The following is a 23,764-nucleotide window of genomic DNA, read 5'->3' on the forward strand; positions in this document are numbered from 1 at the left end:
CTCAAACATGAACAGACACAGTGACTGAAATAATAATAACAATAACAATACTACTACTAATAATAATAATGAAAACAGGAAAAGAATAATCTGATGACATCACACACGTTGTGAAAGATGACCAGTAATGATTGGTCGTAGACATTGGTCGCGAGAGTTTATGACTCCACAACCTCCTGATGTGACATAGAGACCGTCTAACGGACAGAAATGTCGTGTAGTGTGAACCCAACATTACAAAACAACAACAACGTAATAACATTCGTAGGATCTCAGAGGAAGCGTTGTATCATGATATGCTGATGACGTGTACAGTTTATATTTGTACAGTCTCAGTGCGTTAATAATTCAATCACTCGTTTGTTCAAAGATCAACTTTTATTAACACGTAATAAAACTGTTAGCAACAAGATGGTAGAAAACTCTGGAAGTTACGTATGTACAGAAACACTCACATGTTACCAATAAAAATATTTAAATAGAAAACAACACAAAACACAATATTTTATAATTACTACAAATAATTAGATGACACGAAGAAGAGATGCTCCCTGATCTGTAACTGATCTGTAACTGATCTGTAACTGATCTGGAGTCAGTTTCCCGAAAGAACAACTGTTAGTAAAGTCGCCACCAAACAACATTTTGAAGGTTTGAATTAAAAATATTTGGGGAGAAAGTTTCCGTCAGTTCTCAGATATTAAACTTTGTTTATCGGGTGATGGTTCGAATGAGACGCAGGTTTATTTATAATTTCTGTTTTAGTCTGCAGTGTTTCAGCGGCGTTCACAGTCGCAGTCTGGTGAGAGAACTTTTGGGAAACTGTCTCCACAGAACATCCGAACATCCAGACGAAGTTCGTGGCGGCTCAGACCCAGCAGCGGTCATACGCCACTGTAAAATAAAATAATAATTTCACTCGCAGCCGAGTGACGAGACCTGAAAACAGACATGAGGCAGCTGGTTGTTGATCCTACACGGCGGTGGTGGCGTTGGCCCATGGAGGGAACGAGTCCAGGCCGAAGATGACACGCCCCCAGCTGTTGATGGCGAGACTGATGCAGCTGATCCCAATGACGTTCATCACCACGCCAGCTTTAGCCTGCAGGGGGCGCAAAGAACACAGAGGTTATTATGGCGTCATGGGCGGAGCTGAAATAGTGGTGTTTTCCTCCAGAATCGGGACGCACCATGTCAGACACTTTGAGGATACCGGAGGAGAAGGCGATGGCGTTGGGAGGCGTGGCCACCGGCAGCATGAAGGCGAAGGAGGCGCTGAGGGTGCAGGGGATCATCACGTACAGAGGGTTCACGTTTATGGACTGAGACTGCGTCAGGACACAGAAACACACTCATGTCAACGTTCAGTCAAAACGACTTCGCTGATCAAATTATTCAGTTTCTAAAAACGCAGATTCTCAACTTCGCTGTTTTTTCTGTCGCTGTTACGGTCGATGAAACTTCCTGTTGAGACCTTTCACACTAACAAGTGTTGAATTCCTCCTGTTGTTGTTGAGAAGCTTTTAATGTGAAACATCTGCAGGAACCTGAACTGAACAGCTCTGCTGATGACGACTGACTGTGACAGCGTGAATGTACAGTGCGCATCTTTAGTGTGTGTGTGTGTGTGTGTGTGTGTGTGTGGGGGGGGGGGAGGGGGTTGTTACCATGGAGGCCAGGATGGGCAGGAAGAGCGTTGCCGTGGCGACGTTGCTGGCACACTCGGTGAAGGTGGCAATGAGGAGGCAGAGGATGATGGCGATGGCCCAGGGAGGGATGGAGTGTAGCGGCGTCATCTGAGCGCCAAGCCAGCGGGACAGACCGGACACCTGACGACACACACACACACACACACACACACACACATGTTAGTATGAAGAAAACATGACATCACTGAAAGGTGTAAAGCTTCTGCCTGGATCTACTTTCTAGTTTCAAGTGAGGATGTTTTTTACATCATTCAGCACAACCTTTCCACATACTGTACGTCCTCACTTTGTAAAATGTCCTCACTTTGTAAAACGTCCTCACTTTGTAAAATGTCCTCACTTTGTAAAACGTCCTCGCTTTGTAAAATGTCCTCGCTTTGTAAAATGTCCTAACTCTGTAAAACGTCCTCTCTTTGTAAAACGTCCTCACTTTGTAAAAACGTCCTCACTTTGTAAGATGTCCTCCCTTTGAAAAATGTCCTAACTCTGTAAAATGTCCTCGCTTTGTAAAGCGTCCTCACTTTGTAAAAACGTCCTCACTTTGTAAAACGTCCTTCCTTTGAAAAACGTCCTCACTTTGTAAAAACGTCCTCACATTCCACAGTGTCTCTCTGAAGACGTTAAACTCACCTCGCTGCCTTTGGCCAGAGCGAACTCTGTAAAACGTCCTCACTTTGTAAAACGTCCTCACTTTGAAAAATGTCCTAACTCTGTAAAACGTCCTCACTTTGTAAAATGTCCTCACTTTGAAAAACGTCCTCACTTTGTAAAAATGTCCTCACTTTGAAGAACGTCCTCACTTTGAAAAACGTCCTCACTTTGAAAAACGTCCTCGCTTTGTAAAATGTCCTCACTTTGAAAAACGTCCTCACTTTGAAAAACGTCCTCGCTTTGTAAAATGTCCTCACTTTGAAAAACGTCCTTGCTCTGTAAAATGTCCTCGCTTTGTAAAACGTCCTCACTTTGTAAAAACGTCCTCACTTTGTAAAACGTCCTTACTTTGAAAAACGTCCTCACTTTGTAAAAACGTCCTCACATTCCACAGTGTCTCTCTGAAGACGTTAAACTCACCTCGCTGCCTTTGGCCAGAGCGAACTCTGTAAAACGTCCTCACTTTGTAAAACGTCCTCACTTTGAAAAACGTCCTCACTTTGAAAAATGTCCTAACTCTGTAAAACGTCCTCACTTTGTAAAATGTCCTCACTTTGAAAAACGTCCTCACTTTGTAAAAATGTCCTCACTTTGAAGAACGTCCTCACTTTGAAAAATGTCCTCGCTTTGAAAAACGTCCTAACTCTGTAAAACGTCCTCACTTTGAAAAATGTCCTCGCTTTGTAAAATGTCCTCACTTTGAAAAATGTCCTAACTCTGTAAAACGTCCTCACTTTGTAAAACGTCCTTGCTTTGTAAAACGTCCTCACTTTGCAAAATGTCCTCACTTTAAAAAACGTCTTCACTTTGAAAAATGTCCTCGCTTTGAAAAACGTCCTAACTCTGTAAAAACGTCCTCGCTTTGTAAAATGTCCTCACTTTGAAAAACGTCCTAACTCTGTAAAAACGTCCTCACTTTGAAAAACGTCCTCGCTTTGTAAAATGTCCTCACTTTGAAAAACGTCCTAACTCTGTAAAACGTCCTCGCTTTGTAAAACGTCCTCACTTTGTAAAAACGTCTTCACTTTGTAAAACGTCCTCACTTCATAAAACGTCCTCACTTTGAAAAACGTCCTCACTTCATAAAACGTCCTCACTTTGAAAAACGTCCTCACTTTGAAAAATGTCCTAACTCTGTAAAACATCCTCACTTTGTAAAATGTCCTCACTTTGAAAAACATCCTCACTTTGTAAAATGTCCTCACTTTGAAGAACGTCCTCACTTTGAAAAACGTCCTCACTTTGTAAAAACGTCCTCACTTTGTAAAATGTCCTCACTTTGAAAAACATCCTCACTTTGTAAAACGTCCTCACTTTGAAGAACGTCCTCACTTTGTAAAAACGTCCTCACTTTGTAAAATGTCCTCACTTTGAAAAACATCCTCACTTTGTAAAACGTCCTCACTTTGAAGAACGTCCTCACTTTGAAGAACGTCCTCACTTTGTAAAAATGTCCTCACTTTGAAAAACGTCCTCACTTTGTAAAACGTCCTCACTTTGTAAAACGTCCTTGCTTTGTAAAACGTCCTCACTTTGCAAAATGTCCTCACTTTAAAAAACGTCTTCACTTTGAAAAATGTCCTCGCTTTGAAAAACGTCCTAACTCTGTAAAAACGTCCTCGCTTTGTAAAATGTCCTCACTTTGAAAAACGTCCTAACTCTGTAAAAACGTCCTCACTTTGAAAAACGTCCTTGCTTTGTAAAATGTCCTCACTTTGAAAAACGTCCTAACTCTGTAAAACGTCCTCGCTTTGTAAAACGTCCTCACTTTGTAAAAACGTCCTCACTTTGTAAAACGTCCTCACTTCATAAAACGTCCTCACTTTGAAAAACGTCCTCACTTCATAAAACGTCCTCACTTTGAAAAACGTCCTCACTTTGAAAAATGTCCTAACTCTGTAAAACATCCTCACTTTGTAAAATGTCCTCACTTTGAAAAACATCCTCACTTTGTAAAATGTCCTCACTTTGAAGAACGTCCTCACTTTGAAAAACGTCCTCACTTTGTAAAAACGTCCTCACTTTGTAAAATGTCCTCACTTTGAAAAACATCCTCACTTTGTAAAACGTCCTCACTTTGAAGAACGTCCTCACTTTGTAAAAACGTCCTCACTTTGTAAAATGTCCTCACTTTGAAAAACATCCTCACTTTGTAAAACGTCCTCACTTTGAAGAACGTCCTCACTTTGAAGAACGTCCTCACTTTGTAAAAATGTCCTCACTTTGAAAAACGTCCTCACTTTGTAAAACGTCCTCACTTTGAAAAACATCCTCACTTTGTAAAAATGTCCTCACTTTGAAAAACGTCCTCACTTTGTAAAAACGTCCTCACTTTGAAGAACGTCCTCACTTTGAAAAATGTCCTCACTTTGAAAAACGTCCTCACTTTGTAAAAACGCCCTCACATTCCACAGTGTCTCTCTGAAGATGTTAAACTCACCTCGCTGCCTTTGGCCAGAGCGAAGCCGCCTCCCAGCAGTAGGACGATGTTCCAGGGCATCTTCTTCTGAGTCACCTGCCAGGTGAGCAGAGCTGGGGCGGGGCCTCGAGACACTGGGGACTCTGATTGGATGAAATCAATATTATAATCAAATCATTGAAAGAAATTCAAGAATTGTCAACTGTTTGTGTCTGTGTGTGTTACCTGTGTGTGTTATCTGTGTGTGTGTGTGTGTGTGTTACCTGTGTGTGTGTGTGTGTGTGTGTGTGTGTATGTGTTACCTGTGTGTGTTATCTGTGTGTGTGTGTTACCTGTGTGTGTTATCTGTGTATGTGTTACCTGTGTGTGTTATCTGTGTGTGTGTGTGTATGTGTGTGTGTGTGTGTGTGTGTTACCTGTGTGTGTGTGTGTGTTTGTGTATGTGTTACCTGTGTGTGTTACCTGTGTGTGTTATCTGTGTGTGTGTGTGTGTGTGTGTTATCTGTGTGTTATCTGTGTGTGTGTGTGTTACCTGTGTGTGTTATCTGTGTGTGTGTGTGTGTGTGTTACCTGTGTGTGTTATCTGTGTGTGTGTGTGTGTGTGTGTATGTGTTACCTGTGTGTGTTATCTCTGTGTGTGTGTGTGTTACCTGTATCACAGCTCCTCCAGAAGCAGAGGAAGTGCGGCGGCTCAGAAGGAAGAACAAACAGCAACACAGCAACAAACAGAGCGACGGTGGCGTCAGTGACGAACCTGCAAACACAACAAACATTTATTTATTTACTTTGATCAAATCAGCAGAAAACAACAAACATTCACATCCCACAAAAACAAACAGGACAAAGTCAATGAAGACTCTTTTATTAACACGGTCGATAAAACCAGCTCGCCTTCAGAGGGCAGCTTTATGACATCACAGACTGATAAATGTCTACAGTGTAATTATAATAAAAACTTTTATAATAATAATAATAATAATAATAACAAATTATCTAAAAGTTAATTAAATCCACAGAATATAAACAGATGTTTTGTCTCAGGATAAAGTTGTTTTGGTTGATTAACAGCTCAAGTTACAAAGATGAGAACAGAGACACAGTATTTATACGACTGCTGTTTCATGTGTTCAGTACCGTCCTCTCTGCTCATGGCTGAACATGATACCGACTCGTAGTTTGATGTCGGATTGTTCTCAGGTACGTTGGATTTTTTTTGTAACACTGTAAAATGGCACCAGGATGAATAAATAGTGACCCTACGTGTTCTTCGCCAACTCTTTATCCTCCTCACGCAGCTTCACTTCCTGTTTGCCTTCATGTTTGTTCTGCAATAATCAGATGTCCTCGTGTCCTCTGTCGGCGTGGAGTAACGGATCACATGGTGCAACAGCAGCCGCTTAGTTCATGAATGGGGATTTCACCACAGAGTGTTTGTGTTTGAACTCCGCGACCAAAAGTACTGGCACGTCCCCAAAATCCATGAATCCATGTCCTCTTCACACCGAGTGTTTTTTTAATGTGTTATTCATTCATTGAAAAAAAGTTCAGGAGGAGAGTTTCACCTGCCGACACCAAAATGATTCACTTTAACTCACTTACTCTGTACCATCCCAACTTTCACCAAACGTCCTCACTTTGTAAAAATGTCCTGATTTTCCACAAATGTCTTTACTTTGTAAAATGTCCTGACTTTGTAAAATGTCCTCACTTTGTAAAAATGTCCTGACTTTGTAAAATGTCCTCACTTTGTAAAAATGTCCTGACTTTGTAAAATGTCTTTACTTTGTAAAATGTCCTGACTTTCCACAAATGTCCTGACTTTGTAAAATGTCCTGACTTTGTAAAATGTCTTTACTTTGTAAAATGTCCTGACTTTCCACAAATGTCCTCACTTTGTAAAATGTCCTGACTTTCCACAAATGTCCTCACTTTGTAAAATGTCCTCACTTTGTAAAATGTCCTGACTTTCCACAAATGTCCTCACTTTGTAAAATGTCCTCACTTTGTAAAATGTCCTGACTTTCCACAAATGTCCTCACTTTGTAAAATGTCCTCACTTTGTAAAATGTCCTGACTTTCCACAAATGTCCTCACTTTGTAAAATGTCCTCACTTTGTAAAATGTCCTGACTTTCCACAAACGTCCTCACTTTGTAAAATTTTCTGACTTTGTAAAAATGTTCTGACTTTCCACAAACGTCCTCACTTTGTAAAAACATCCTGACTTCGTAAAAACGTCCTGACTTTCCACAAGTGTCCTGACTTTGTATAGACATCCCCACTTTTCCCAAATGTCCACACCTGTTAAAAATGTATAACTTTCCACATAGTCCTTAAGTCTTAAAAATGTCCCCAAATGTCCTTTACTTGTAAAAATTTCTAACTTTCCACAAATGTTCTCACTTCATAAAAAAGATCTAACTTTCCATACTTTGTGAATAATGTCCAACTTCATACAAATGTCCTCTCAGTCAGTCCAGAAGTGCAGCGAAAAATTAATTCTTTCTTCAGTAAATTTAAATTTACAACTCACTGTTGGTCTCTTTAAGGATGTTTTTTTCCCATGTCGTCATGTCTCTGTGTCATCGTCAGGTCTCTGTGTCATCACATCTCTGTGTCGTCATCATGTCTCTGTGTCATCGTCATGTCTCTGTGTCATCACATCTCTGTGTCGTCACGTCTCTGTGTCGTCATCATGTCTCTGTGTCGTCATCATGTCTCTGTGTCATCGTCATGTCTCTGTGTCATCATCACATCTCTGTGTCGTCACGTCTCTGTGTCGTCATCATGTCTCTGTGTCGTCATCATGTCTCTGTGTCGTCATCATGTCTCTGTGTCATCGTCATGTCTCTGTGTCATCACGTCTCTGTGTCATCGTCATGTCTCTGTGTCATCACGTCTCTGTGTCATCGTCATGTCTCTGTCTTCGCCGTGTCTCTGTGTCATCGTCACGTCTCTGTGTCGTCATCATGTCTCTGTGTCATCATCATGTCTCTGTGTAGTCACGTCTCTGTGTCGTCATCATGTCTCTGTGTCATCATCATGTCTCTGTGTCGTCACGTCTCTGTGTCGTCATCATGTCTCTGTGTCATCGTCATGTCTCTGTGTCATCACGTCTCTGTGTCATCGTCATGCCTCTGTGTCTTCACTGTGTCTCTGTGTCATCGTCACGTCTCTATGTCGTCATCATGTCTCTGTGTAGTCACGTCTCTGTGTCTTCGCCGTGTCTCTGTGTCATCGTCACGTCTCTGTGTCTTTCCAGTATGTATAAACATTAATGACTGTCTCTTTAGGGACGCCGAAGGATTGCAGGTGAGAGTTGAATCCTTATTTTGGCATCAGCTGCAGTTTGCTTACGATCAACCTGTGCAATCAGGAAACATGTTGAAATCACCTGTTTGCACAAACTGCATGTCCAAGGTGACTGCCCCCCCCAACCCCACCTTTAAAAACCAGGTCAGATCACCTGAGTCCTGCTGTCAAAAAATACTTTCAGCCTCTAACTGACCATCAGCCTGCTGCTGCTTCACCTACAGAAGGATCCGACTTCTTTAAACCCCTCAGGTCCAGAAAATATAGATGTTCATTTCTTTAAGGAAATGACAAACATCAAACATTAATATCTGTTGGTGTTGTACATTTCTGCAAACCGATCTGTTGCCATCTCCCCGTGTCAGCGTGGGTTTCCTCCCACAGTCCAAACACATGCAGGTTAATTGGTGACTCTCGCCCAATGCCAGCTGGTATAGGTTCCACCCCCCTCTGACCCCCAACAGGATAAGTGGTTACGGAAAATGAATGAATGAATCAGCAAGGCTGTGATTTGCTGCAGGACTCAATTATAATATTGCTTTTTTCAGCAGTGATTCTGTTTCTGTGATGAAATGTTTTAAATTAAAATGAGTTGAGGAGAATAAAAAGAAAGAGATCAGAGCTCAGATTTTATCAGTCCGTCACCTCCTGATTCTGATCACTGATATTTTTCTCCTTCTTCTCGGAAATGGACTCAGGTTTTTTGTTGTTGTTGTAATTTCAGCTCAGTGTTGAAGGACGGACGGCAGCAGGACAAACAGATCAATGGATGAATCCTGGTCATGTGACCTTGCTGGGACTTTATAAATTTACAACACAATGTTGACATCGCTATGGACATGGACAACACAGAACGGACCTCAGATCATCCTGCACAGGTGGTTCCAGGTCTTTAGATGGCGCTATAGAGCCGCTGAATGACAGCGGCAATATGTTGCTCCAGTGTGGGTTTAGACAACATGACGACATCATGGAATCAAAAGAGCTGTGACATGTAACTCAACAGCATCGGCCTCTAGTGTGACATATAACATACATGTTAGCAGCTCTTTATAAACAATAACAGTGACATCACATGTCAATAACGATCATTTAGTGCCCCTTTTATATGGCGCCTGATCTCATCCTCTGCTCGAAGGGTAAGGAGCTCCTGGACCTCATTGTTTTCACTACTTGTGGACATTTTCAGCTGCTGTTCTTCCTCTTCGAGTTAGCTGCTAACTGCTAGCAGCAGCTTTTTAAATCTCCCGTGGTGGGGTGCACTCATAACACGTCGGCAAAAAGTCACATCTGTGCTGCCCACGGTCCCGTACAGCTGGACAGACATTGTTTCGGCGCTGTTACTACCTTCCATGCCGCTTTAAAGGTGAGATGACTCCATCCCTCCGCTCTGTGATCGTACCTTTTACACGAAACAGTGAAGCAGAACAACGACGTTATTGAGGTGACGTTGAAGAGGAAACGTAAAAGACTTTTAGGAAATTGTTACAGAAGGGTTTGTCAGATTTGTTTCAGATTTTGGGTGGTACAATCTTCAGACCTTAACAGTGAAACGTTACCACAATTCTGTTTCTTTTTCCTTGTTGCCATGGTGATGCAGCAAATTCTGACGTTTCGGCATGACACAGGACATTGTCATAACTTGACTTTACGGTGTCCAATCTGCCCCAGATTTCACAGCCTGAAATCATCAACAACTGATACTGACTCACAGTCAGAGCGCCACCTACTGCCAACAGGAAGTCGGTCTACATTTAATTTACACAGTGTGATCTACACGAAATACAACATGATGTATAATTACTGTGTTTTCTCTATAGCGCCACACAGTGGGATACAATTTGCAAAACATCTTATCCAGCAACAAACAGTCCACACAGCAAATAACATCTAAGTCATGAGTGGAAGGTTGCATCAACCAGAGTCCCGCCAACACCCCCGACATGCACAAAGGTGCAAGGGCCCGTTCATCATTTGGATCAGTGTTCATTTTGGCAGCTGTTTTGGATTTAGTCTTAGCCTTGAGACCAAAATGTTTATTAGTTTTAATCACATTTTAGTCATTCTTATCCTTAAAAGTTTTAGTTGATGAAGATTTAAAAAATTTTAGTCGACAAATATTTTAAAGGTTTTAGTTTTAAGTTTAAGTTTAGTTTTAAAAAGCTAAAAAATGTTCACCATTGTCTTCGTCAGCAAGATTAACATTGAATAAATAAATACATACAAAATGACAAGATGTCACTGATCATTCAGTTGGAGTTCAGAGAGCACTTGTGTAAAGACTCGACTCTGGACCTGTTCATGTGCTCATGTGGTGAGCGTTGAGACCAGTTGAGTGTCGGCAGCCTCGGTGACCTGCAGCCTGACGCGCTTCATGCAGCGACAGTGTGCAGGTCAGTCCCACAGTTTGTACCCAGGACACATTTCCTCTGTTTGTTCTTCGCCTCTGATTCCTGTGTGTTTGCCCCGAGGCAAGGTCTGTGTTTGACAACACTGCGGGTTCATTCAGTCGTCTGAACTCTTTTTCCACTTTACATTAATGCAGGACCAGAGCTGAACACACACACATGTACACACACACACACACACACACACACACATTCCAGGTGGTGTTCGGACTCCAGACAGCAGATTAAAGGATCTACAGACTGAATGTGGAGCCACAGACACTCGACTTCAGTCCAGACTGAGCAGATTGAAACACACAGAGGAAACGCAGGTTCAATCACTGCAACAAAGACGGCAACCTACACTGGTATTTCAACTAATTGTGATGTCATTTCCTGGAGTATCTTCAAGAGCTTCCTAGCCCTAGAACCTGTACAACCTGAGCTAAAAGGTTTAAGAAGTCAATAAACCAAAAGAACTGATTCAAGTATTGAAATTGTGGCATTAAAAAAATAATACAAAAGTCAGATATTTTTTCATCAGATTTTACAAAATAAAAACACCAAACATTTTGATCCAAAAGATTTTTACATGTAGAACCATAAAGAAAATATTCATAACACTCCATTTGTTATTTAATACCTGAGATACGCTCATTTTTATGAGTCGAGTAAAAAGGTGTTGCGATGAATTCTTTATTCATTCCTCCTGCAACACCGTGCAATTTTGCACCACATGTAATGTACAGCAATGACCCCATTGACATGGTGATGGAGAAGACAGAAGCTTTGGCTTTCTGCTGCAAAAAGAATAAATGTTCTCTCTATTGTAGTTTTATTTTAGATCGTTTTTTACAGGATTGTGGAATCAACGATCTCCTGCAGCCATTACTATCAAATTCTGGTGTAATTCCAGGAAATGATTATGTTCCCACCACATGTAAAGTAAGGTAAGGTAAGGTTATGATGTGACGACACAGGAGACAGAGGCCTTATCTTTCTGTTGCTAAAAGAACATTACGGTTCTTATTTTAAATCTGTTTAAATCAGGATCATGACAGCGACCTGCGGCTGGTTCGTCTGTTCTTAAAGGGTTAAACTGACTGTTAAAAGTTTGAACAAGCCTTTCATTGAACGTTCTCTAACCCCCTCAGTTACTCTGACTTGACTCGTGTACGAGTTTGTTGGTACTCACTCGGCCTTGGCATTGAAGACGTGGGTGGCCCAGCCGTCCATGAAGCGCGGGTCTCGTGTGAACCACAGCACCACCATGAGGATGAGGAGCGCCAGGACGCTGACCTCTCCGTAACTCACCGGCCCCAAACGCCGATGCTCGTCCCGGATCACTTCGTATGCCGCTCGCTCCTTCTCCGACTGCACCGCCCCGCAACCCCACGTCTTCCGCAGGCTGTGAAGAGCCAAAGTCAACATTTAACGACTGGCTGATTCAAGATCTTTAAGAAAACTACCAATACCAACAACCAGTGCTGAGAGACACCTGAATAACCTCGACTCGACTCTTCACAGGAAGCTCTGAGTGAACTTTTGTTTGGGTGTTCTGGTGAAGACACTCACTTAAAGCCGATGAAGAGAAACTGCAGCCAGAACCAGGCGAGCATCAGCGTCAGCACCATGGTGGGGAAGGCGAATGCAAACCAGGACGCAAAGTTGATCACGTCACCGTTCTGAGGGAAGAGTCTACGAGAACGAGACAAACAGGAAGTTAAACATCACAAAAAACCTTTATCAAAAAGAAACATCAGAACATTTCAAGCAAAGGTTTGAACAGAGCTGAGATCAGAATTTGAGGACTGACACCAGAAGTATGATAAAGTTTCTCTACAATGAACAAATGAAGCCAAAGTTTTCAAATGTTAAAAACCTCAAACTTTCTGATCAAGGAGTGAACAAGGTCACAAATCTGACCAAACAATCAATGACCATCACGCTTTGGTTCCACAGAGTGTTGAAATGAGGACTGCAAAGAGGAAGCACTGTAAACATCAGTGTGTTGTCTGTTCAACATGAGGGAACCTGAAACCTTTGGTCTGAATGGGTATAGAAGAGAACTGGATACGGAGTTGGAGGCGGGGCCTTCTGTTCATTCCCATTAAAGTTGCTATGTCACAATCAGAGTTGGGAAGTAACCACAGACTGTTTAAATAATGGATGCAGCCACCCTGATGTCACCTGCTGGTTTGTGGACTCCTAATTTGAAGCCTCAAGTTCGGCACTTTGGCTGTCGCCATCTTGATTTTTGGAGCCAGAGGTAACAATGCTTTGTCAGAGGACTTTCACGTCTACATATTACGCACTGGCTATCTTTCTGTCTGCTGTTGAGGTTCTGGATGCAGCAACCAAAGGCAGGATGTCAAAAACATGTGGTCATGCCGGAAGTGAACAGCAGGCTGCCAGGTGAAAGTCGGGTGTTTGCCGCATCCGTTGCTCTGCTCTCTCTTACAATATTACATTTCAAAGGTAACCTTCCTCACGATGGTCACAATCTCAACAAAATGACTCATTTCACTACCAGGATTTGATCACTTTGGTACGATAAGATTTGGAAAGTTGAGAAGAGCCGCAGGACGAAATAATTTTATCCTCATTCAGGTTATCGGAGCGCTAAACAGGAAGTTAGCTGCTTGGCCATCAGAAGTCTGAAGTGCTCCTGCTCTGTGGGCTCAGTGATGCAGAACATGTGGGTAATTCCAGAACATGAACTGTTTTGGTGTCAGGCTCCACTGAGCAACTTTTATAAGAATGAAGGAGGCCCCGCCCCCAACACTGTGTCCTGGTCTCTTTATAGATCCATTGTACTCACTGGTTTTCACTGGTTTCACTGGTTGTCTGTTTGACAGTGACACTGTGAATCATAGTCAGAGTGTCGTTACTGTTAGCAGGTCGTTGGTTTGGATTTGGAGCCGATTGTGTGTGTGTGTGTGTGTGTGTGTGTGTGTGTGTGTGTGTGTGTACGTGACACCTACTGGCTCATCTGTCCCATCAGAACCAGGTTCGGTCCGGTTCCGGTCAGAGTGGCGATGCCCCCGATGCTGGCAGCGTAGCACACACACAGCAGGAGTCCTTTACTCATGCTCCTCCTCTGCTCCTCTTCATCACTCAGCTCCACCACCTCCACCTGACAGCAGACGTTCTCCACCACCACGACCGCTGCAACAGATGGTTCGTACAGTCAGTAAATCTGTGTGTGTTGATTAACCGCAGATTCTGATCAGTCCCCAGATCATGCATCACTTTTTAGTAGTTTTTGGGATGTTCTTAGACGGGCTGTGATACAGCTGTGATCTCATGAAATCTAACCACAAAACTAATCCTATCATCATCCCTTGTTTACTTAAATTGACCTATGGCTAAGCCCTGCCCTCAAACATGATGAGCCAATCACAGTGCGTATAGCCATTCCCATACACTGGGACATTCTCTGCCTGGACGTCCATTGAAATGCATTACAGAAAGTCAGTTTGTTCGGTTTTATGAGCTTTTTCTGAGATTTGAAGTTTAAAAATGGTCAAACGGTGTGCATGGGGTACATGCAACTCTGACACAAGGTATCCTGAGAGGCTGGGCGACCAGGTGTATTTTTTACACTTTAAACCACATCTCAACCGAGAAAAGTGTCTCCTTTGGATAAAGTTGTGTGGTAACGTTAGACCACAACATCAACTCAACGTGAATAAGATTAACAATGATGTCTACATCTGTTCTAAGGTAAGTCAACATTGTGTTTGAGGCAACATATTGTCACTTTGCTGGAAAGAAATATAAAGTTATCTTTAACATCTCTAGCTAACGTTAGCTAAAGTTAGCCTAACGTTAGCTCCTAGCTGCGTTGTTCATCATGTCACCTTGTTTGCTGGGAGTTCATTAGCCTATTTTGTTCTAGTTTTGTACTTTGGTGATGGTACATCATTGTTAGCTGTTGTCCAAAGGGCTCTAGTTAAGCTAACGTTAACTTCTGGAGCTTAGCTTCATTAACTTATCTGTAATGGCAGAGATAACAAAGGTTGGCAAACGTTATGCTGAATGATTCAGTGTAAATACTGTAGCACCAAACTAACGGAGAGACACTCTTGGTAAAGATGGTAAAAAGGCCGTTATCCTTTTCTCATATTCTGAGCCAAAAACCTTAACTTCAGTGGCACTTTAACTTGTTGTCTTTGATGGTGACGGCAACCAGATGTGGTTCACAAGCGTACACTGTGACCTGTAAATTTTGGCTTGTAATTTAAGCTTTTCATCGACCTTCTCAACAATAAAATGATGAATATATCCCTCCAATGCGTAGTTTAGGCCCTTTTGGTTACTTCTCAATGACATCTGATCGTTATGTCTCCAAAAATCATCAGTTGCCTCCTGTGAAATGCCGTGTACTGTGACACCTGCCATAGCGCCGCTCACTGAATGTTGATAGTTTGTCTGAGTGAGTGGAGGGGGGCGTGGCTTAGCCATTAGAGGAATAATCATGCTGTAAAGTTTGTAAACAGGAAATTCAGCCCTGCTCTACGCGGGGGTTGTGAATTGTCTCCATTAAAAGTGTCCCTGGATTCCTGTGATACTGAGGAAAACTTGAACAGGAGGATTCTCAGGTTCTGCAGTCATCAGCGCCTATTGTCTGTGATTTTTCAGGGATGTTTTCTCATGATGGACATCAGAGATGGTGACGTCCTCTGGGAGTGTAAATCACTCTGAATCTAAAAAGTACTCAAGTACTCAGCGTTACGTCTCAGATGTCAGAGTATCCCAGAATGCACCAATAAAAGTTTCCAGAAGGGACTCAGCTCTGAACACTGAACGGTTATACAAGAACAAAAACAATCTTTTAAGTCTTATGTCAACATTTGGAATATAAAATTCTGTTTTTCTACGTCTGTGCTCAGTGTTTTTTACGAAATTTTAAGCATTTTTTTGTGGTGACAGAACGGGGTATTTACAGCCTTGTTTTTGGCAACAAACTGGGTATTTTAAAAAAAATGTTGGGACACTGCCAGCCATGTTTTGGGAACAAAACCAGATCTTTTTTAATGAGATGATGGGAAATTTCCAGCAGTGCTTTTGGCGACAAAACCAAGCATGTTTTAACGAAGTGTTGGGACATTTTCAGATGTGTTTTTGCCAACAAGACTGGGTCATTTTCAATGAAACACTGGACCATTTCCAGTGTTTTTTGTGGTAACAAAACCAGGTATTTTACTGGGGGACACCAGGTCATTTACAGCCTCGTTTTTGGCAACAAACTGTGTTTTTCAAATGAAATGTTTTGACAAGCAAAACCCACAAGCTCCTGGGACATTGCCAGCCGGGCTTTTGGTGAAGAAACCAGGTTATTGTTTTTTTCTTAACAAAATACTGGGCGTTTGGCTTATGGCAAATAAACTATAGTTCAGGTGGGTTATAAACAGTTACAAACACTTGCACTTGATGTCCAATATGAAATTACACGAGGACTCCACTGATTTAGCATTACACTACTAAAACACTGTTACTTTAACCAAACTCTCCACAAAGTCGTTGACGAGGTAATATTCATATTTTACTGCAGTGAACAGAAACAAACAGCTGCTCTAAAGAAAAAAAATCAATCTAATGAGTGATTTTTCCACTCATGGATTTTCTCCTCTGTGGACTCACCGGGTCCTGGTGGTCCTGGAGGTTTGTCCTGTGGTGTCGGTTTGATGATCCCCTGTCTGTCCATCTGACCGTCAGAGGACACTTTCTGCTCAGAGGACATGTTGTCTTGCAGGTTGCTGGTTTTCTCTGAGTTGCCTTGTGTTAAAGTTGCAACATTCAGACCTGGGAGGAAACACACACATTACAGGTCAGTGTCAGACCACAGAGAAACTGAATCCAGTCACTTAATGATTCAAATATTTTGGCGACAAATCCTGATATTATTCAAAAACCCTCAGGACATTTCCAGCTGAGTTTATGCTGACAAAATCTGGTATTTTTTAATGAGATGCTTGAAGTTTTTTCAGCCATGTTTTTGGAGAAATCAGTATTTTTAAAGAAATGTCGGGACTGTTTCAGCTGTGTTATTGGCGACAAACCAAGTATTCTTAAACGAGACATTGGGATATTTACAGTCATGTTGGTGACCAAACCGGGTATTCTACGCCACAACATGTTTTCTGAAACATAACCAAGTGGTCTTTGGGCCTAAACATAACCTCATGTTAACCACAGCATTGTTGAAACATAAAGTTTCAACATATCTGCTACATAAAACCATGTATTAGTCGTACCGTTCTCCAGCGTGTTCGGAGCGGCAGTTTGCAGGATGCCACCGGTTTTCTCCTGATGCTCCAGGTGGAGGTCGACACTCCCTCTCTGGCTCTTCGAGGAGGGTTCAGGGTCTACGTTGTCGTGGAGCTGGTCCAGGACGGCCTGGACGATTGGGACCATCATGGCGGTGGTGGCCGTGTTGCTGATCCACATGGACAGGAAGGCCGTCACTCCCATGAACCCCAGCATCAACCTGGGAGACAGAGGTACAGGTAGGAGGCTCAGTTATCTGTGAGTGTAGCTGTGCTGTAAGTAAACAGTCTGAACTCAGATCAGTTTTCTCTGACAGAGATGAAAGTTTAGTTTGAATCACCAACTCTGTGAGAGGACACCAGTTTAAACCTCCAGACTAACATGTTGCACATGAAGAAGCAAGTTATGTTTCTGCTTCTTAACAGTCACATGGATAAGTCAGAGTTTACAGTGAACCTGGGGACTGATTTATGATCCATGAGTTAACCTCACTGCATCAGTTTAAAGATAAAGAACAGATAGAAATCATTAGGACTACATGTGATGACTGAAATGTCATGAATTTTTTTTATCAACTAAACCGTTGTAAATTGTTGTTGACTTAAAGGTATAATATGTAGTTTTTCCACATAAAAATGTCTAAAAATGACTAAACCAATATTATATATTTTGTTTAGTTGTGTACTTAGATTATCAGAAATGTTTCCTAGAATTTTTCAAACCCAGATAAATATGAAATATTAATAAAAGTTACGGACCGTGTCATTAGGTCACATGTCAATGTGTAACTCCAGTTACCATAGCCATTAAATAAAGGAGAAGAAGAAGAAGCAGACCGGATGAGACGTCAGAGAATGAACGTTACTGTTGCTAGGCTAAGCTAACTCGTCATGGATCATGATTATGCATTGACGGTTGCTGCACCTTCTGACACCGAAGCTGTCCCGGTAAACAAGCCGGTAAAACGGAAACGTACGGGTCAACCAAGCGATCCCAGAAGAATTTGGGATAAGAAGAGAGCTAAATCAAGGATAAATATTGGTGTGGCCTTTCCGAGATGGAGAGAGCTTCGTGAAAATCTATGACTACAATTCGACGCTGACCTCGCGTGTGTTCTACTAGACAGGTAAGCAAACATCTGGCTGATGTTATCGAAATATTAATCATTTCCACCAGTGTATTGCAAGCACTGCTGCCCGCCGGGGCACCAGCGCTCCGGCTAGCGGCAGATCTGTATCTGTTATATGACTACAACTCCCATGATCCTATGCTACTTCGTGACGTCATCCAACTCCGTCTTCTGTTATTGTTTTGGTTTGAGACCCCTAGCGGCAGAAAATTACATATTGCACATTTAAGCGTTGAATTTTTTCGTAGAAATCGTAGACAATTAGAATTTTTGTCAACTAAAATGTTTTGAACTTTTTGAATTGAGTTTGAAATAAAATCCTGTCAGCGTCAGATAATGCTGAAATGATAAACATTTTATGAACTTAACATTGATGCTAAATGTTAGCATGAGTGAGTCTGAACGTGGAACAAACCCTGAGATTTAATAACAACATGACCTCGTCTCTGGCGCCACCCTCAGGTCAAACATTACATTGTAATTCCACAAGTGAGAACAATAGAAAACTTTTTATCTACTGAACAGTTTAGTTTCAGTCTGATGGCGTGCTGCTGAGTGTTATAAATAAAATCTCTGTTTAACAGATTCATTTTGTTCTTGTATTCAGTAACGCAGACATCGACCCTGTAGCTCAGGAGATCATGTTACTCACAGGGCGGGTCGGACTCCGACCAGTAGCAGAACTCGGAGTGCAATGCGTTTGTGGAGGTTCCAGTGCTCCACGGCGACGGCCACCATCAGCCCGCCCACAAACAGCATGTTGGTGTCCTTCAGGTACTGCATACACACCTGACACACAGCAGGAAGGATTGACAGGTGTTAGACAACAAACCTCAACACTGCACAGCTGCTTTTGACACTTCATGCAACAACAATGATGTCTGTACCAGGCACCAGGACCTCACACACAGTCAGCAGGTCTTTATGCAGCTCTATGTAATAATTCTCCATCATTGGCCCAGTGTTGAACAAAAGGAGGTTAAATAAGGCTTTACACTGTGAGGCGGAGCACCGTGTTCATCTGTCCAACTAATATATGATCCATTCATCATGCTGTGTGTAAATCATTTCTCAGTGTTAGAAAAAGAGTCTCTTTCCATCTCATGAATCTCCTGATGATGATTTTCAGGCAGTTAGAAACAGAAGGATCGACCTGTGAATGTTTGCAGGACTTATTGGTCATCAACACTTGAACTTTGCAATGATTAAACCAGAACTGAAACAAAAGGTGAGTCGTTTAAAGTTTTAAAGTTAATGAGCAGTTTTTGTCAGCCTCACACACTGACCACACAGGAAGTGTTTCAGCAGCTGGAGGCGACTTTTTGTGACAGTTTTTAATCAGAATGAAGCTTTTTGCTTCATGCCTTGTGTTTCTGTGAAGGCACCTGGTGTTTTTGACAGAGCGCTCTGAACTCCACGAGTTAAAAAAAAACAAAAACAAACTCAGTGCAGAGCTGAAAAGTGCCCCACGTCATCTCTGCTTTTTTCCAATGAGATGATTTGAGAGGCGGGCCTTCTGTGGTGGTCACGACAACAAGTTTACAGCTGGTAAACAATGGAGGAGAAACTGGTGGTAGTGGTTGCTGGATACCCAGAGCTGTATGACCTTACAAAGCACAGTTAGCACCATCTCAATAGAAAACAACAGATAAGTGCAGTACTGTAAACGTCCATGATGGAGGAGAAGCTCCTGGACCAACTGGTGGTACTCCCCATGATCCAGCCTCTTTTTTAGGGTCTCATGTACCCACACAGATCTCTGTTTATCTGCTGACAGCCTCTCACCCTCAACCAGAGCTACACACAGCACCCTCTGCCTCAACATGGCAGCAGCTACACACTGATTACTGCAGGATACATACAATTAAAATTGATAAATAAACAGTGGATAGACTACACGGGAAGGTTAGGGTGAGGAGGTGATGGGGTGGTTGCCTGCCTTTTTTTTCAGTGTGGTGCACATTGCATGCTTTCTGTGTGATCAGGGCCTCAGACTGTAGATGAGAATTAATTTCTTTGGGTTATTTTCAGCCTTTTACTTCATTTTTTTCGTGCAGATTTTCGTAACAAGGCAGGGACGTCTCTCAAGATTAAAAACACAAAGACGTCCCAGTAACACCACTGAAGGAGCTCATGTATCCTGGAACAAAATCTACCAACAGTTCAGCGTCACTTCTGGATTTTTGCCCCTCTAGAGTTCATCTCTCTGATAAAGACCTGTGATAAAAGATGAAGCAGGTTTTTCTGTTCAACCACAGACACTGATAAATATTAACCTCAATGTCAAAAATTAATTTAGTGACTCGTGGTTTTGCCCCAAAAATACTGGAGGAGGAAGGGGTCCAGTTTGGGGACCTCAGAGTTATGTCTCTGCTCTTTGCAGATGATGTGGTTCTGTTGGCTTCATCTCACTGTGACCTCCAGCATGACCTGGGGCGGTTTGAGTGTGAAGTGGTCGGGATGAGAGTCAGCTCCTCCAAATCTGAGGTCATGGTTCTCTGCTGGAGAACGCTGGATTGTTCCCTCTGGGTTGGGAGAGAGTTACTGCCTCAAGAGAAGGAGTTCAAGTATCTCTGGGTCTTGTTCACAGTGAGGGTAGAATGGAGCATGAGATGGATCGGTGGTTTGGTGCGGCGTCTGCAGAGATGTGTAAGCTCTCGATGTCCTGGTCCATCTGCGTCCCAACCCTCACCTATGGTCATGAGCTCTGGGTAGTGACTGAAAGAATGAGGTCACAGATACAAGCGTCTGAAATGAGTTTCCTCTGTAGGGTGTCTGGGCTCAGCCTTAGAGATAGGGGGAGGAGTCAGACATCTGGAGGGAGCTCGGAGTAGAGCCGCTGCTCCTTCATGTTGAGGTGGTTCAACATCTGATCAGGATCCTCCTGGTCCAGCTGGTAGGAGGCCCCGGGGCAGACCCACAACACACTGGAGGGATTATAGATCTCATCTGGTCTGGGAACACCTCGGGGTCCTCCAGGAGGAGCTGGAGAGTGTTGCTGAGGAGATGGACGTCTGGTTTGGACACCCCTGCTGTAGGATGTGTGTGTGTGTGTGTGTGTGTTCGTGTGTGTGTGCATCCAGTCTTACATCTCTGGACTCCATGATGCCGAGGACAGGGAACAGGATGGTCGGCAGCAGCGCCGTCACCGCCAGCGGCAACACCTCAGTGCACCAGTACACCGCCATGAGGGCTATGACATAAGCACAGGCCGCCTCCTACACACACACACACACACACACACACACACAGAAAACATTTAACATATCAGGTAACTCTGACTCCCAAAACATTTAACTTTAGTCACATGATCAAAGCTGCTGATGTTCTGATGGTTCCTCTGTGATGAGATCTCGACGGTGGATTTTGAAGGATCAAAAAGTTTCTGACAGTTGGAGCAGATAAATAATCACCTGAGCGTCTCATCAAACCGCAGCACCTGGTTATGTAACATGTGAAGCCAAAGGTGTTTTTATTGGAAGCTGAAGACATGTTGACTCAGACTCACGCTGTGAACTTAAACCTCTACGACGCGTCTGCTCACCTGAGACTCTGCGTTTGTTCACCTGCTGGACTCCAGGATCCAGCTGTGACGTCTCAAACCAACAAATGTGAAGTGTTCATGTGTGCAGCGATGATGTAACGAGGAGAAACGTGAGGAGAGGGCGGCTCGCTGACGGACTGACAGTTATTATATAACGTGATGTTTAAACTTTATAAAGAGAAAAACACTTTCTGTATAATATTCATAATATTACTCTGAATAATGAGTACTTTTACTTTCAGTACTTTATGTACATTTGGATGTGAATAACAGAGTACTTCTACGCTGTAGTGTTCCTACCTAAAGTACGTCTCCCACAGCTGATTGTATATGAAGCAAACGTGGAGGAGAACATGTGTGAAGCTTCACGCTGTGACTGTGAGAACACCGAGCGGACTGAATAACAATGAGGTGAAATGACCCGTTAAAGAGGCCTGACCCTGCAGGGAGCTGAGGACAGGAGTGTCTCTGTCCAAACACGCCATCTCTGTCTCAACGTGTATTCACGTAAAGACATGAAACCTAAACAGAGTCTCACATAATGTTCCTATAATGTCCCTATAATGTTTTCATAATGTTTTTATAATGTTCCTATGATGTCAATCAGATAAGGACAAGATAACAGTAAATGTGTGAAAACCTTATGTTTCTTTACTTGTTCATTTTCACCTTTATGTAGTGACAACACTGTGGTTAATGTGTGTGGTTAAAAAAAACTCACGTTGTTGCTAAAAACATGGCGGCCAATGTCCCAGCGTGTCTTTAAAAAATACTTGGTGTGTCGCTGAATCACAGCTAGAAACGTCCCAACGTCCTGTTAGAAAATACCTGTTTTTGGCACCAGAAAGACGGCTGGAAATATCTGGACATCTTGTTAAAAAGTACCTGATTTTGCTGCAAAATAATCAGTTCTGGTAAAGACCCGGCATCTCGTTAGTACCCAGTTTTGTTGCCACAAACACAGCTGGAAACTAACCAGTGTCTAATTCAAAATGTCCGATTTGTCAGCAAAAATGCAGCTCGAAATGTCTCAACGTCTCGTTTTGTCACCACAAACGCTGCTGGAAACAACCCGACCTGTTGTTAAAAACATACCTGGTTTGTCGACACAAACTCTGTGATCTGAAACACGACACTTTAGAAACGATGATGATACGTGAGAAATATACGTTTGCAGAATCGTTGAGTTGAACGTTTTCTCCAGGCGACTTCTCAGTTTTCTGTTGAACTTTTAAAGAGTCTGAACTCTGTTTGTCAATCAGTGACAGAGGAGTTGTGAACGTAACCTGCTGCCTGTTGGTGTCCAAACAACTGAAGCTCAGCCTGCTGGTCTGACCAGTTTAAATCAGCCAGTAAATCCCCAGTTAAACTGGTCAGACAATCTTCAACTGGTTTTACATTTACTCAGAGTACTGAACAATGTTGAGGTTCTTGTACTGAAATATGAAACTGATCAATACGTCATGCATCAATAATATCTGACTGATTATCAATACTTTCACTGCTGGTACTTGAGGTTCATGTTGATGTTGATACTGTTCCACAGCTGTTTCTTAGTCAGTGTTACTGGTGTTACTGGTCAGTGAGTGGTGAACTGGTTCAGTCGAAGTGGTTTGTTAGTTTCACTGATGAAGTATCAATAAACTGGTTTTGTCCACTGGGATATTTCTAATGAACTGGTTGATCTAACTGGTTGGACATCAGCAGACTGGTTACTGGACAGTGGTTTGTGTTGCTGGTTCATATCTGTTATTTGTGGTGTGGTAAATGTAACTGGTCAGTGTTCAGTAGAAGAGCAACTTAACTGATTAGCACTGGTGATTTATACTGGTTAGTGTTCAGTCTAGTTATTCAAACTGGTCATTTAGATTGGTTAGTAGCTCAGTAAACTGGAAAGTTGAACTGGTCAGTGTTTGAAAGACTAAAAATTTTAAGTGGTTAATGCTTCATAAAATGGTTATTTAAACTGGTTAGAGCTCTTGAACTGGTCAGTAAACTGGTCAATAAACTGGTCAGTAAACTGCTCAGTAAACTGGTCAATAAACTGGTCAGTAAACTGGTCTCACCGTGGTGCTGACGGCGAGCGGCAGCAGGATGAACGGACTGCAGACGAGAATGACGACGCCTTTCAACCTCCAGACCTGCTGCAACATTTTCACCCGCAGAGGAAGAACCGCCATGGATGATGATGGTGATGATGATGAAGATAAAGATAATGATGATGATGATGATGATGATGAGTAAGTCTGAATGACTGTCAGAGAACAGCTGGATCAATGAGACTCTCCTCTGTCCTCTGTGCTCACACTGCTTCTGCTGCTCTGTCTCATTTGTGATGCAC

At 42.6% G+C, this 23,764-nt stretch overlaps 1 protein-coding gene across 1 annotated transcript; it reads right to left on the reverse strand.

Annotated features, from left to right (window-relative positions):
* Nucleotides 1–359: 359 nt before the first annotated feature.
* slc13a5a (solute carrier family 13 member 5a) lies at nt 360–23,764 on the reverse strand. The gene is made up of 13 exons (XM_033610504.2): nt 23,490–23,764; nt 20,969–21,097; nt 18,532–18,668; nt 16,738–16,970; nt 16,124–16,285; nt 13,462–13,645; nt 12,053–12,175; nt 11,673–11,885; nt 5,430–5,533; nt 4,801–4,922; nt 1,668–1,829; nt 1,191–1,328; nt 360–1,102 (listed from the first exon to the last, which is right to left on the reverse strand). The coding sequence occupies exons 1-13, from the start codon at nt 23,601–23,603 to the stop codon at nt 974–976; spliced, it is 1,950 nt and encodes a 649-aa protein (XP_033466395.1). The 5' UTR covers nt 23,604–23,764; the 3' UTR covers nt 360–973.

The sequence above is a fragment of the Epinephelus lanceolatus genome, chromosome 11, assembly GCF_041903045.1.
Source record: "Epinephelus lanceolatus isolate andai-2023 chromosome 11, ASM4190304v1, whole genome shotgun sequence".
NCBI lineage: Eukaryota > Metazoa > Chordata > Actinopteri > Perciformes > Serranidae > Epinephelus > Epinephelus lanceolatus.